We start from the raw sequence: 16,138 nt of genomic DNA, 5'->3' as shown, positions 1-16,138 counted from the left end.
AATTTGTTTAGAAAGAGTTCAACATTTGCAGTGTTTAAAATTTTGTTACATATCCACAGATACTGGAGATGTCCGCCAACCACCATCTAGGGCATCAGTTAGTGTTACAGCATGGACTGAAGATATGAAAGGTGGTAAGTTGTGTTCTTGAAATTAGTTGTTGACCTTTAATTTTGCTGTGTTTGAAGACACAATGTGTTTTTAAACCTAAAGCAAGAAATGCATTGGTTTTGACATGTAAAATAATCTTTTGTAATGTATGTATAGTCCCAGCTCATATCTTAAGAATGAGCATTCAATGGAAATCATGATATTCTCTTAACACGAAATGTTATTAAAAATTACTCATTTGGTATCACTAGAACAGCTTTGCTTAATTGATAATAATCAAAATTAGTTGCATAATGATTTTGTACTGTTTTAAAGACATTTCTAATTTGTGTTCAATTTGTGATACATAAATTATAGAATAAACTACGAGAGTTGACTGAAAAGTAATGCCTCCACCTTCATAACTCTTCAACAGTTGGCAGCATTGGTATGTTCTGTAACCTCTTCTCTACAACTCCAGTTGGCGGGAAGCGTTAGCATTGAATGGTTGTGTTGTTACAGTGCAAAGTATAGAACCCTGCGCAAACTGTCGGTCAGTGCGATTTAAACAACGTGCAGTCATTGAATTCTTGACAGCAGAAGGTGTCACACCAAACAAGATTCATCAGAGAATGAAAGCAGTTTATAATGATTGTATTGATGTGAGTAGTGTGCATCTTCGGGCGAGTAAGTTTAAAGGTGCTGAGGTGGGAACATGTGACCTGCATGACAAATAAAGAGTTGGACGTCCTGTGACAGCAGCCACCGAGTTTCACAAGCAAAATCTTGACAGATTGATTCAGGATGATCGTTGTATCACTCAGAGAGAAATTGCAAGCACAATTGGCATTTCACAAGAATGTGTGGGTCACATTATTGCTTTGCTTGGCTATCGGAAGATTTGTGTACGATTGGTACCCCAGATGCTGACTACTGAAATGAAAGTGCACAGACTTGAAATTTCCCAGGAACTCCTCTCATGTTATGAGAATGAAGATGATGCCTTTCTCCATTCAATTGTGACAGGAGACAAAACATCAGTCTATGGAATATCGACACAAAGACTTGCCCCAGAAAAAGAAATTCAAGACACAGCCCTCAGCTGGAAAAATCATGACCACAGTGTTCTGAGATGCAGATGGTGTTATCCCTGTTGATTTCCTTGATTGTGGAACAACAATAAATTCAGATCGTTACATCACAATGCTGTGAACTCTGAAACAACGGCTAACAAGGGTCCGAAAGGAAAAGGGAAATATTTTTCTGCAGCATGACAATGCCAAACCACACACTTCACGTGCCACCACAGGAGAACTTCAGAGAGTGAATCTCACCACCGTATGGCATCTTCCATACAGTCCAGATTTAGCACCATCTGACTTCCATCTGTTCCCAATATTTCTGCATTGGGTTTTGGATAATGTACCCCATCTTTAGTTCTTGGTCCTAGGATTTTCCTCATTATCTTACGTTCTTTCACTTCTAATTCCTCTTTTAGTGTTCTGTGTTGAAGGTTTAGTGTCTCAGATGCGTAGAGAGCTTCGGGTCTAATTACTGTTGTATAGTGTCGTATTTTGCAGTTCCACGAGAGACTCTTTTTTATTGTAAATGCTTTTTGTTAACTGAAGCGCCGTCTCCATTTTCTGGACCCTTGATCTGACAGATTTCTTTTCATTACAATTTTCTGCAATCCATTCACCTAAATATTTAAATTCTTTTACTCGAGAGATGTAGTTATTACCAATTTTGAAATCAGAAGGTGCATCTTTGACGTCAGTCATAAATTTTGTTTTTTCAAATGAAATTTGTAATCCTATTTTAGCTGCCTGTTCTTGTAATAATTCTAGCTGTTTCTGTGCATCGGTAATGTCTTGTGTGATCAGTGCCATGTCATCAGCAAATGCTAAACAGTCTAATTCTATGCCCTTATGTCTTGGTCCCAGTCTGTGTGCTGGTGCACCTGCTTTTTTCCATTCTCTAACAACTTTTTCAAGAGCACAATTGAAGAACACTGGGGACAGTACATCCCCTTGTCTCAATTATTTAAAAGAGAGAGAGAGAGAGAGAGAGAGAGAGGGAGGGAGAGAGAGAGATAGAGAGATAGAGAGAGAGAGAGAGAGAGAGAGAATGACTTTGGTATTCGATTTTTGGCAAGTGTGCTTTTTTAGAACAAGGAGATTCATTGCTTTTCGATTCGGAACTTTCCATTTTTGTTTCTGGGTCATACCCATATACCTAAGTTTTCTCTATGGTTACAATTGTGGACATGAAGCCCGGATCTGAATGAAGACAATCCTTCAAACTGTGTGCAGACTGACACACGATTTTTCTTCTATTCATCACTCAAAAAAGTCTGGAAACAAATTTTACACTTACTCAGCACATTTTCAAATTATCAGTTAAAATGCTTTGCATGGACCTGTACAAGATGCTAAGTTTTTTGGTAAGCTCTGGAATAGTTATTAGCCTGTTTGAACGAACAATTTTTGCCACTTCTTACACATTTTCTTCTGTTTTTGAGGTTGATGGATGTCCTCAATGTTGCTCATCTAATACCAACTCATTTGTGTATTTAAATGGGTCATATCTCTGGCAAACTGTCTTCAGAGTTACAGCATTATTGCCATACAATACTTTCAACAATTCATGTGTTTCTTTGATACTTTCTTGAAAATTGAAACATAACTTAATGTTCACACATTGTTTGAAATCCATGATGTGCAACAGACACAGTAAACACAACCTCATTCTAGCTTCTCTGGGTGCTTACTGACAAGTCAGAACATTTTCCAACTTGATGCTGTCTATCTCAGTGGATCAGACTAGCAGAGAAATTACATAAAATGGTTGCAGTGTCAACTGTGGCTGCTAAAAAGAAATATATTCACCATATTTTTTTCTGCCGGCCTTTTATGTGTTGTTTTATTACTTTGGAGTCATGGTGTGTCTATGTTATCGTCTAGTAGATAAAAACAAAACATTATTTCAGAGCATGGCTCTGTGGAGATCTGTGACTAAAGATTGAACATAAATGTAAATGTGAAAGTAAAATAACTAAAGTAGAATACCTCCAGTGGTCACAGACTCCTTTCTCTATCATGATACGTCACATATAAACCATCTCAGTTTGTGAGTACTGGGTGAACAGAGATGATGCCTAGAAACAAATATGTGCAAAGAATGTATGAGGTGTGTTCAAAAAGTATTGGGAATTTTCATTTTTTGGAAGTAAGTTGTTTTATTTGTCTGTATTAATGTTACCTCCTTCAGAGCTGTCCGAATCAGATATTACACACGTATGCCAGTGCTTCTCCAATCCCTGAAACACTTCTGCAGTTCGATCCTTGGGATAGTACTTAGCTGTTTCAGCAATGTGGTTTTTATCCCATCTATGCTTGTAAAATGACTGCCCTTTAAGATTGTCTTTACTTTCTGGAAACAGAAAAAATTTATGTTGGGGCCATATCTTTCAAATGTGAAGACTGCTTCATCATTACAGTGTTGTTTCTTGCCAAAAATTCACAAACAAGCAATGAAATGAAGTGAACATTAATGAACAGTTGCATTTGGCAGTAATTTTGCTATTACACATTTCATACACACAACATCTGAAGAGACTTCATGGCATGAGCCAATTGAGCCAGTTAATACACCATCATCAGCAACTTCTCCGATTGTTATTCGGCGCTCGTTCATACTCATTTCTTTCACTTTTGCCACATTTGCATTGGTTGTTGCTGTATGTGCGGGGGTGTCCAAAACACTTGTCGTTTTCAGTGTCATCAGTGTCTTCATGGCCATCTTTGAAATGCTTACACCACTTGTAAACCCTTGTTTTACTACAGCAGACCCACCAAAAGCAATATTCAACATTTCTAATTTTTTTTACATTTTTCCCATTTTTATAGCAAAATTCTCGAATCTAGTTTTAAAACAAATCAATAATTGATACTCGCAACCCCACATATGTAACCTTTTTGACAACTAATGACGTACTAGACATCTAGTATGGCTACCATTGTATGGGTACATTTCAGACATGTTTACCAAAACAGCAACGAAACATCTGACTAATACAACCCTAAAATTAAAAAATATTACCAGTGCTGTTTCAATGCACCTGTTATAACAAAACAAAAGACTATTTCAGAGCAAGTCTTAAAGCATTGTAGAAATCTTTGGTTGTGTAGATGAATAGATGTGTTGGTGTAAATATCTCCAGAGGGAAACACATTCTTTTGTGTCAGGTTTTTATAGCATAGTACTTTATACACATTTATATAATCAGGTGATATGCTGAAAACAATATGTGTAATGATTACGTTGCAAACAGTGGCAAAATTGTACATAAATAACAGTTTACTTTAATTACTATGTTACATTGTGTGTGTGTGTGTGTGGGGGGGGGGGGAGGAGGTGGGGGGGGGGGGGGTTCAGAGAGAGAGAGGATGAAAGGAGTGACAGAAGGAAAGCAAAGACTTTTGGTATGCCAAAGCAGTGGGTTGTTAAGATTAAATCTGTTACATATTATAGCTGAGTAAAAGTTGAAGTACTACATTGATTACCGAGCGAGGTGGCGCAGTGGTTAGCACAATGGAATTGCACTTGGGAGGATGGTGGTTCAAGCCCCACGTCTGGCTATCGTGATTTATGTTTCCTGTGATTTCCCTAAATAGCTTCTGGCAAATGCTGGGAAGGTTCTTTTAAAAGGCCACTGCCGACTTCCTTCCCCATTCTTTCCTAATCCGATGGGACCGATGACCTCACTTTTTGGTCCCCTCTCCAAATCAATCAACCAACCAACCAGTATGAGATTTTCACTCTGCAGAGGAGTGTGCACTGATACGAAACTACCTGGAAGATTAAAACTGTGTGCCGGACCGAGACTTGAAATTGCCTTTCACGGGCAAGTGCTCTACCATATGAGCTACCCAAGCATGACTCGCAGTCCGTCCTCACAGCTTAAATTCTGCCAGTACCTCGTCTCCTACATTCCAAACTTCACAGAAGCTCTTCTGTGAACCTTGCAGAACTAGCACTCCTGGAAGAAAGGATATTGCAGAGACATGGCTTAGCCACAGCCTGGGGGACGTTTTCAGAATGAGATTTTCGCACTGCAGTGGAGTGTGTGCTGATGTGAGTATCCTTTCTTCCAGGAGTGCTAGTTCCGCAAGGTTCACAGAAGAGCTTCTGTGAAGTTTGGAAGGTAGGAGATGAGGTACTGGCAGAATTGAAGCTGTGAGGACAGGTTGTGAGTCGTGCTTGGGTAGCTCAGATGGTAGAGCACTTGCCTGCGAAAGGGACAGGCCCCGAGTTTGAGTTTTGGTGCAGCACACAGTTTTAATCTGCCAGGAAGTTTCAACCAACCAATACATTGATTATGGTTTAAAATAATATATTCATATCTGTGTACTGACAGGTGATACAAACTGTTGGTATGATGGGTCTGTTAGATTTTGCAAGTCAGGCTATTCCATTGTTCATTTAGAAAATATTATGGAAACATGTAAATAACCAATTTATGGTAATTGTAGGTTTGAATGTTTATGAATGAAACAGTTGCAGTCCAAACATTCTATTTTGTACACACTTGTATTGTGTAGTGGGTTTCTTTGTGTTGTTGTTATAAGTTACCCACTGGCCAGTCTTGCTGTCGGTAGTGAAAGATACATTTAGGACTTTTGATTTGAAGACATTACAAATCTGATGTGAAATACTACCCAGAAATGGGATTGTATGGAAGATCTTTCTTTGTGTTTGCATTTTGTGCTTTAATTGTTGGGCTATTAGAGCTATTTGCAGTGGCTGTTTGTTGTATTATTTCCATTTCTTGTTTGTAATTAACTTCAGAGAGTGGTAGTTCGACTGCTCCATTGACCATGTAGTGGAATGCTACTATTTTGTGGGCTGTGGGGTGACGAGAGAGGTTTTGTGAATGGTAGTCTGTGTCATGATAGGTTGTTGATAAATTTCAAGTTATTGTATTATCCATTATTCTAATGGTCAAGTCTAGAAAGTTTATGGTGTCACCTGCTTGGTGCTCAACTATGAACTTTACATTTTCATGGAAGCTGTTTAATAATTGGTTAACTCATTGATATCATTTTCTGTGCCTTTGGTTAAAATGATGACATCATCTACATATCTGTAGTAAAAAAATATGTTTTTGAGGGTGTGGTACTAGAAATTTCATTTGTTTGCATACTTTTCATGTTTTTCACTTGTACATGAACCATGACTCGGGTTGCCAACTTTTTCAGGCAAAAATGTATTTTATTTCAAGGAGAGGTGACTAAAAAGTATATTTCTAAAAATGCAGTATTTTCAAAATTGTACGTATTTATTTACTGAAACACAAATTTCTCATAAATGTGAATTTTTTGTTTGTTTCAAAAGTTTAATAACTGGTGCTAAATTATAAATGAAGAGTTAGTGGTGCTACATTATGAATAAACAGTTGCTTTTTTAATTAAATTTATTGAAGCTCTCTCTCCCTCGTCTCGCTGATGTGCACAAATGACCATTAATTCGATTTTGTTCAATGCTGAGGTGACGTGAACGGAAAGCATATAAGATAAATTATTTTTAATTTTTAGGTGACTTAATCACTTGCTTTTTATGTAGGTACTGTCACTTTTCAGAAGTATTTTGTTTCGCTAGAAATATTTGTCTTCATTCATTAATTTTCTTGACTTTATTTAATTAATGTTGTTTCATAGTGTGAAACATCCTTTCAATATTTTATACGATATTGAATTTATCTTGAGGATCACTTTTTATTTAGTCATATGATTTCTTTCATTCCCACACCACTGAGCATTTAGGCATTGTGGTCACGACATAAAGATCACTATTAAGAAAGCACCTATTCATAGACATGGATGAAGAACTAAACTAAAAACTACTTACTGGCAGTCAATAGAAAGCAGGTATCAGAATTGCAATGAGAGTGACAACTGGTGATAACAGAATGCAGTAAACAATAATGACTTAACAGGGTCAAAACAATTGAATGTTACAGATCAGTACTGAATGTGTCAGATTGCTTCTACAGTCTGGTTTCACTCCAAAAGAGTGAATGAATAATAATCCTACAGATATGTAAAGCTATGACCATCTGAGTTAATTGTTTTTAATTGTTTGTTCCCATCACTAGTTCTCCGCCTCCTCTCCCACACCTCTGGCCACCTCCACACATGCCCTCCCTCAAACTTTGCTGGCTGTCCACCCCTCTCCCTCACTGCTCTTGCCAATGTCTAACCTGCTTGTGCTATATTCTCTTTATTGTTGGTTTCTTCTTCAGTATTTATTCTTTATCTGCCCTGTTTGTTTTAGTATTTTGTATTTACTGCTTAAATATATTTGTGTTTTTTTTTTAATTTATATAAACTAAATTGAACAGTTTTGCCTTTTAAAATTTTGTTACAAATCCACAGGTGCTGAAGATGTCCGTCCTTCGCCATCCCGAAGCTCAGCTACTGTGGAAATACAGAAAGAAAGTTTCACACGTAGTAAGTTGTTTTCCTGAAATTAGTCGATTATTTATTATTATCACTATATGAAAACCCAAGCTGCTAATTCACTGCATCTAGTTCTTGTAAAACAGTCAAGCTTTCTAAATTTTCGCTACTGTGCGGGTGTGAAACAGAGTATGAGACGACGGGCACCACACCAGAGGATGGCTAAGTTGGATGCGTACAGCGGTCGAAGCATCTGTGGCATGAGAGAGGAATGAGAGCCACTGCAGGTGTGCATGGCCCGTAGATGGAGAGCTGGATGCGGCGTGGACTGCAGACAGAGTGCTCGATGAGGCGTTGATTAAAAATGGAGTGCCAAGCACCATCCCGGCTTAAATACTGGACCTGATCCACCCGAGGACCAATCTCAGGGAGCGCCTGAAGAAGACATTGAGTTGACCGTCAAAATATCGTGAGAATGATGCGAATAACAGGCAGAAGACCCAATTATTCAGTGTATCGCTGGGAAAACCGGAAGAATTATGTGATAAATAACTTTATACAATACTACCAGGAGAGTAATTTCCATAAGATTGGAGCATTCGATTAACTTCATACCTGTGCTTTCATTTGTATGAGTATTCATATGGAAAATATGAGAGTCACAAGAATGCTAAGAACCTTGACTGGCAGCCTCTGAATCAACTGCAAGCACCTTTATTATGTGAGGCTTATTCAGGCCAGCAGTTTTCTGCCTGGGTGGATTTTTTATGTTCATAGCAAACTGTGGGGTCGGAACAATTTTTACAGCTCAAATTTGGCCTTCTGGTAGAAAAAGGAGTGCTAACACTCAACTAATAAAAAACAGCTCAAATGGACAGATCTCTTGAGGAAAACACCATAAGAATGATGGCAAAGAAAGTAACAGGGCATAAAATTGCCAAAATTCATTTATAGTAGTAAAGAGAGGGAGAGATATTTCAGAAACATTCACCCTTTCTACACATGTAAAACTTCAGAAGCAATAGCCCGTCTTTGAAAGGAGTCAGACAACTTCGAAACAGCTACACTGCAAATTTCAAAGCTTTTAAGTTTGAAAAAAATTGGTGAATATCCTATTGTAACAGAAATGCATAGTATCCTTAATTTCAGCATGGGGGTAGATATAATGGCTATTGAATGAAAGGAAGAGTGGTGAAACGTTGGCTTCTAAGCCACGATGAAAATTGTTAAGAGAGATTATTGGGTTATTAGAAAAAAAAATAAAGCATATGTTTTGACATTTAACTCCCCTGTATTACCAGAGGATATCAAAGCTTGGTTTATCTGCCCCGAAGTTAAAACATGCATGCCAAACCCTGAGAGATCCTTTAAACACCAAAAGTTTGGATATACAACTCTTGGTAGTAACAGTGGGCTCATATGCCATAGATGGTGCCAAAGGCACTTAAGGCAAATTAACCCTGTACATCTATAATGTGTGTCAGTTCTTGAGGTGATCATCCCATATGAAACAAGGACTGATGTGCATTAATGCCGAGAAAAGCAAAAAGCATAAACTGAAGATCATCAGAATCCCAAATGGTGAGCCGAGAAAGTCTTTAAAGTTATATAACGTCTAGCATTCACCAAACCTTTTATTATATCAGCTGCAGAAATCAGTACCATCGGATAACTGAGCAGTGCTACTTTCCATTGCTGAAGTCAATGTTGTGGACATGATGTTACCGTGGACGAACCAAAACACATTACTACCCTTTCGTCTAACACTTCCTGTTCACCATCACTTCAGAGGGAAAGGGAAAAAGAAAACTTTTACTGAAAGATGGTTCTCGTAATACAGTGAAATGTGAATGGGTTCAAAAAACATATGGAGGGGCTCAAATTCCTACACAGAAAAAGCCACTCTGCAGGAGACACAACTGAAAATGATTGATGTCCTTGTGTTAAAAACTTCTCTCTTCAAAGGGAAGATGACATCAGTGGCAACAGAGCTAAGATTAGGGTAGCATTATTTATTATTGATATATGCACAGTTCACCTGTTCCACTCTCAACCAGCTTGCTTTAAGTGGCTGTTGTCATCCATCTGTCACTGAAAATTAATGTCTGCCCAGAGTACTTGCCACCATAAGACTCACTTGATAAAGATTCTATCGTAGGTCTCATTGGGCAACTCCCTAAATCATTCCTACTTGTGTGTAATTTTAATGCACGTAATGTGTTTTGGGGTTCCAACAACACCTGCCCCGGGATAGAATTACTGAGAGCCCGATTGTGTCAGAAGATATCTGTCTTCTGAAGAGAGCGACACAATTTAGCTCTGCCGTAGATTTGTTCTTTGCAATTGAATTTTTCTTCTGTTCCCTGCATCACAGATAATGTAGTGTGGCAAGTGGATATCAATACACACTCAAGCTACCACTTCCCTACCTGGACACACATTCTGAATAGAAGAGAACACAAAAGAAGCCACCAAAATTGATGCTCAGCAAGGCAGACTGGATTCTGTGTAATTAATTAGTAAGATTGGAACACATTGATAAAGATCATTAGCATCTGGAAATTGTGGGATTATATTGAATGCGTGATTCACCGTATTGCTGAGACATCCACATGAAATACCTCAGAACACCCTAAAGCTGTCCTCTCACGGTATGCGAAAATGTATGTGGATGAGGAGATGGTGATGTCACAGTGTGGTATTCCATGTTCCACAACACTGCGAAGTGTGAAATGAAGAATCTGGCATTTCACATTTTTGTCCCATGGAGAGGAACACAGCCAATGAGAGGCATCATCATTTTCGCATCACAAGCAGACTGTAGGAGTCACTGAATTTTCTGGATTTAAACTCCGTATTTGGTGTTTTTTTAGTATTGAGTATGTGGTTGAATATAAGCTGCTTCAAAGCATCAGCAAATTGTGAACTCTCAAAAACGTGTCATTTTAGGTACGATTTGTTAGTGTCATTTTAGGTACGATTTGTTACAATGAAAGTCAGGATACTTCATATCAGTAGTTAAAGGCTTCCTGTATTTGATGCATTTAATGTTATAATTTGTGTGCAGTGAAAGTGTACTGTTTCATTGCTACAGCACAATGATGATCTATCAAAATTGCATGGTTTTGCTACAATTATCACAGTTTAGTAAAAGCTAATGGAATTTTTAGACACAGCCTTTACACAGTATATACAACATTGAGGAGCGGTGGCCATATCGAAGCTGTAGCGAAGGTTACAGTACCATGAGTGTGAAAGGTAGCACGTTTGTGTCCAGCTCCTTCCAAATTCCCCCCCCCCCCCTCCCCCCTCCTCCCTAAAAGGTTGAGGGGCTTTCTTATAAATGTAATAGAAAGGTTATTGGCAACAGTCAAAGTTACTTATTAGAATCAATGTATTAGCTGCAATTCTTGCTACATAGGCCATTGACTAGAATGTTTCCTCAGTGCATAGTAATCTTAACATGACTGACAGTCTGTGTCAGAAAGTTAACACAAGTTACACACTGAAAGTTTTCGCTGTTATGAAACTGTTTGAAATACACACTGATCAGCCAGAACATTATGACCACGTACCTAATAGCCGGTAAGTTCGACCACATCTGCACACACAGGTCACCTCATTTCTGTAAATTCCAAGGACGCCATGTCAATCACGTCCCCGATGTATTCATTAGGGTTCAGGTCTGATGAATTGGTGGCCAGCTCATAAATTTGAACTCACCACTGTGTTCCCCAAGCCACTCCATCACACTCCTGGCCTTGTGAAATGGCGCATTATCTTCTTGAAAAATGCCACTGCTGTCAGGAACCATGATTGTCATGAAGGGGAGAATGTGGTCTGAAACCAATGTATGATATTCTTTGTCCATCATGGTGCCTTGCACAAGCTCCATTGGACCCACTGATGCCCACTTGAATGTACCCCAGAGCATAACGGTGCCGCCACCAGCTTGTCTCTGTGCCACAGTACAGGTGTCAAGGAGCTGTTCTCTTGAAAGTGACGGATTTGTGCCCTCCCATTGGCATGATGAAGAAGGTATCGGGATTCATCAGATAATGCAGTGCTCTGCCACTGTGCCAACGTCCAGTGCTGGGCAAAGTGGGTGGGGGTGGGGGTTTGGGTGGGGGTGGTCATGTGCCCATTTCAGTCGTAGTTGCCATTGTCATGATATTAACGTTGGCACATGCACAGGTCATCGGTTGCAAAGCCTGTTGTTACGAGTGTTTTGTGCACTGTGTGTACAAACAAACTTGTACTTTGCCCAGCATGAAAGTCTGGTGTTAGTTCTGGCATAGTTCAGCTCCTGTCCTGTTTTATCAATCTGCCCAGCCTATGACAGGCAACATTTGTAAAAAGGCATGGCCTTCAACCGCATGATATCTGGACGTGGTTTCAGCTTTGTTTCTCCACAGTACTCCTTGAACACCTGAGGAGTCATCGATTCTTCGAAATGCTCGTGTCAAGCCTCTGCGTCATCATAACCTGCCCTTGGTCAAGCTTAGATGAATCACCCGCCTTCTCCATTCTACACATGGACAGCCCAATCACTGATACTACATGCACTGTGCATTTGTCTGACTAGCAGTCATACCTTGCCAGTTGGCACTGCTATCGCCTGGATGGGTTTAAATCGATAGTAGGTCGGTGGTCATAATTTTGTCACTGATCAGTGTATATACCTATCTCTTGGTTTTATGAACTGTCTCGTGTTAGTATTTTGCTGGTAGATATCTTTGCCATTGATGGTGAGCAAATCGAAAATTTCTCCTCTTCCTTTCGAATGAAATTATGAAACTAATCCTGATCTTGAAATCTGTGCAATGAAGTATGTTACTTCAATGTCATGATAGTCAATATAACATCGAGAATATGGATATTATATATGTGCAATCTGACAATAGAAATGAGACTAACTATATTCGGTTTAAAACTGAAAATAGGATGGAGATTCAATTGAGTTGACAATTACTTCTGCTAGTATGTATCTCAGATTGTTGTACAGCATTAGATAGTGTTCCTCTATCAACTGTTCATTGTTCAAGCTATCAATATGCAGCTGTTTTATGCGCATCTATTTTTGTAGAGAATCTGTTAGATTTACGTGCCAGATGCAGCCGGGAATAGCTACTGGAGAGTGCTGTAGTCACAAATCATGATGATGACAATGTTGCTTTGTGGGGCACTGAACATTGTGGTCGTCAGCACCCATGCAAGTTTCAAATCTTTCCATTTCCAGTCTTGACACTTCCCAAATGATGAGACAAATCATGATGCAGAACATATTTTGTGAGATGTTGCATGTTGCTTCAGAGCATGCAGCAACCATGACAGACACAACATCTGGCATGCTTCATGATGGGAAACATGTCCCTTGTGAGGATTGCTTAAGAGGCAATGGTGGAATGGAAAATGCCGTAGTGCAGTCAGGGACAAGTGAGTGGCACAGTGAATGTTCAGAGTGAGAATAACGGGAGAGAACCATTTAGTCTTCAAAGTTATGAAAGCACAAACATGGTGAATAATTAAAGCAAGCAGAAAAGTGCCAAGGCAAGAGTTTTGTAAAACCATTAATCATTCCACACCAGCTCCGATAATATGCGAGTCAATCAGATGGGTCACTGATAAAGGTTGTGCTACTCTCATCCCTGCCTCAGGACCATGGACTGTTTTGTATAGCATGTTGGGACAGCTGTGCAAACAACTATGTGTTCTGCAGGTATCAGACCGACAAAAGAAGCTAAAAGAACAGTGCCTATCCCTCGCCTCTGCGTCAAAGTTAGTGAGCCACCATTTCTATCTGACAGGGCTCCTGACTGTGCAACATGCCTTCAAAGCTAAGTCAGCCAAGAATCTCCAACATACAAACATTCCAACAGAGTGACTGTTGCTGACCATATGTGAGCCACAAAGCCATTACGAGTCCAGGCAAAACAGCTTTTAGTGGACAACAGTATAGGACACCAAGGTTCTCCTAGAGCAGTGGAGCATTCAGCTATCTTGGATGATAGACATACCCAGGAAGAACTTTAAATTACTTTCGGGGAGGGGGACTGGGGAATATTGGTATGGCATATTTTGTCAGCAAACATTCTTTTGTATTTTAAACAATCACTGTAATGATTCAGTGGTTTATGCAGATGGTCCTAAGCAAGGGACTTAGGTGACTTTTCATTAGTTTTTCCAGGCAGCATCCCAAGCATTCACTTGCCAACAGAATTCAGTGTCTAGGATGCATGGTTGTATGCAATCTGGATGGCTCTTATGCAAATGAGATGTATGCATATGAAGATTTTCCTTATCTGTTCCAATTCACAAAGTGCTATGCAAAGCATCGAGAGAATATATCTAGCAGAAAATTTTCTACAGAAAATTTTGGCTACCCTGTTTTCTGTACCGAACAGGACAGGTCAGATTTTGGGGTAACGAGATGACAGACACATTCAAACAAGTTTGTGATAAGAATTCAGTGACATCAATTAAGTCACTAGTGAGAAGGACAATCATGGGTACGTGGGGAAGAGTGTGACTTGAGATGAGTGGAAATAAAATTCAGACACTTAAAACAACTGACTGACTGTGACGTACTACTCACTCAACAAAATGAGACCATTTTTACTGGATCTATAAAGAGCCTGGCACTTTGACCACAATTTCCTCCTGCGTCAAAAATGAAATGTGTGGCGTAACTGTAACACTGTTCCATATTTTATGTAAATGTTGTTTGTATACTGATATGAGAGCATTAAATGGCTTGGCTAGAGATTTGCCTTTTATTTTAAACAGTGGTTGAATGACTATGGCATGTGTTTTAAATTTTGTGACTACATAATGAATTTTTTCGCTACATAAAATACACCTATTCATACTCAGCAAGGATGCTGATAACCAAGCCATCGAGCACCGAGTGGTGGTGGTGGTGGTGGTGGTGGTGGTGGTGGTTAATGTTAAAATAAGGCCGTCATGAGAAATGTACCAGTAATATCGGACCATTTTAGTACTATCTTCAGAGCAGCTTCACCATCAATAATGAAGGGTTTAATTACTTTTTTGTTTATTTATTGAATATTATGTAAATTGTGATTTTCAATCCAAAGTGCATTTGTGACACCTCTCATCTATTACAATTGCAATGCACAAATCACTTAAGTGGAGAAGAAAAACTTCTTTCCTTGTTGTATCTTTATAATAGAGAATTAAGTTATCATCTGCATTTCACACACACCTTGTGCTATCAGAGCAGTTTCTGCAGGACAGAATCTTTACTTGTGAAGTGTAAGTGTTGGAATACAAAGGTGGTTTGTTCTTGACCATATACACTTTTGGGCCCTGTAGACTTATCTAGGTTGATGTGAGATAGTGTTAATAGCTAGCCATTTCTCTAATGTTATGTAAGAAATGGCACTGACAGGATTGCAGTTGAAAATGGTGGCTGAATACAGAGATTGGACTGCATCTACATCTTTCACAGAGTTACAGCTGTGGATTGAGAGCACATGTTGCACAGGAACATGCAGGGAGACTACTTAGATAATCTGGATAGTGGAGTGCTGATGTGGTAAGAGTGAGGAGGATGATTTTGGAGGATATTATCATTTCAGGGATGGCAAGAGATGTCTTAAACCCTTTTGGAGTATTTTGTTTGGTTCGTCCTGCACTGATTGATACTGTGTGACAAAGGAAATGCTCTTATGTGTCTGGTTAGCAATGTGGGTGGCATATTAGTTTTACACAGGAATCAACATGGGAGATACATTCCCATAGTAAATGGAAAGTGTGAATTCATTATGTGAAAACTAGTCAGATTTTTTATTTTGGGGGAAGTGAACTGCTTGTCCCATGGGTTCAAACCTTTGCACACTTATTACACTTGTGTTCTGACCACTTAAGTCACCATTTTTGCACCTACATAATTTCTTTTCACAAACATTTCCAACTAATCAGGTTCCAACAGACAATAATTCTCATAAGTCTAGTCTTCTAAAACCACGTCAGCCAACCAGAACCATCTTTAAACTACGTGTGCTCCCCTTGTTAAATATTCCTTCTCTGGAATTCCAAACTCCTACATCCCATCTGCTTGCCACAAAATAATTAGACAAACACACTTGACACAGAATGTGTTATCATCATGAATCAGTCTCAATTTAAAACATTACATGCAGTTTATTCATATTTAAGACTACCCACAGTTGCTATTGGTGTTTTAGGTATGACTTAAAATTCTAATTACTGAGAATAAATGAAAAATTTGCATGGAAACCATGTAACTGTGAAATAAATGTTTTTGTTTTTAATACTAGGAAAATTAGTTTATTCCACAGTTTTGATGATCTTCCATGTTTTACCTTACATACTTCTATTTGTACTCTGCTACAGTTTTATTATCCTCAGACAACTTACCCTGCCTGACCAAAAAGTTGAAGCACCTAGAAGGGAAGGAAGAAACAAAACGAAACTCCTAGGGTTGAGAGGGTATGTGATGTTATTCCAGCGGTTACAATATTAAGTCAAATTTACAAAGAACTTGGATGCCCGAGTCCATTTATCAGCATGACATCGCATCCACTCTGGCCCTGATGAATGCT

At 39.0% G+C, this 16,138-nt stretch overlaps 1 protein-coding gene across 4 annotated transcripts in view; it reads left to right on the top strand.

Moving 5' to 3' along the window:
- The window catches only part of LOC126183548 (uncharacterized), a 363,013-nt gene that overhangs the window by 166,384 nt on the left and 180,491 nt on the right, over positions 1-16,138 (top strand). For all 4 annotated transcript variants that reach the window (XM_049925624.1, XM_049925623.1, XM_049925622.1 and 1 more), the window contains 2 exons: positions 60-134; positions 7,527-7,601. In XM_049925624.1, the coding sequence (XP_049781581.1) occupies positions 60-134; positions 7,527-7,601 (150 nt within the window). The remainder of the gene's footprint in view (positions 1-59; positions 135-7,526; positions 7,602-16,138) is intronic.

Source organism: Schistocerca cancellata, chromosome 4, assembly GCF_023864275.1.
Source record: "Schistocerca cancellata isolate TAMUIC-IGC-003103 chromosome 4, iqSchCanc2.1, whole genome shotgun sequence".
In the NCBI taxonomy this organism is placed as follows: domain Eukaryota; kingdom Metazoa; phylum Arthropoda; class Insecta; order Orthoptera; family Acrididae; genus Schistocerca; species Schistocerca cancellata.
Note: the sequence above shows the minus strand (reverse complement) of the source record. Positions and strands in the feature narration are given on the sequence as shown.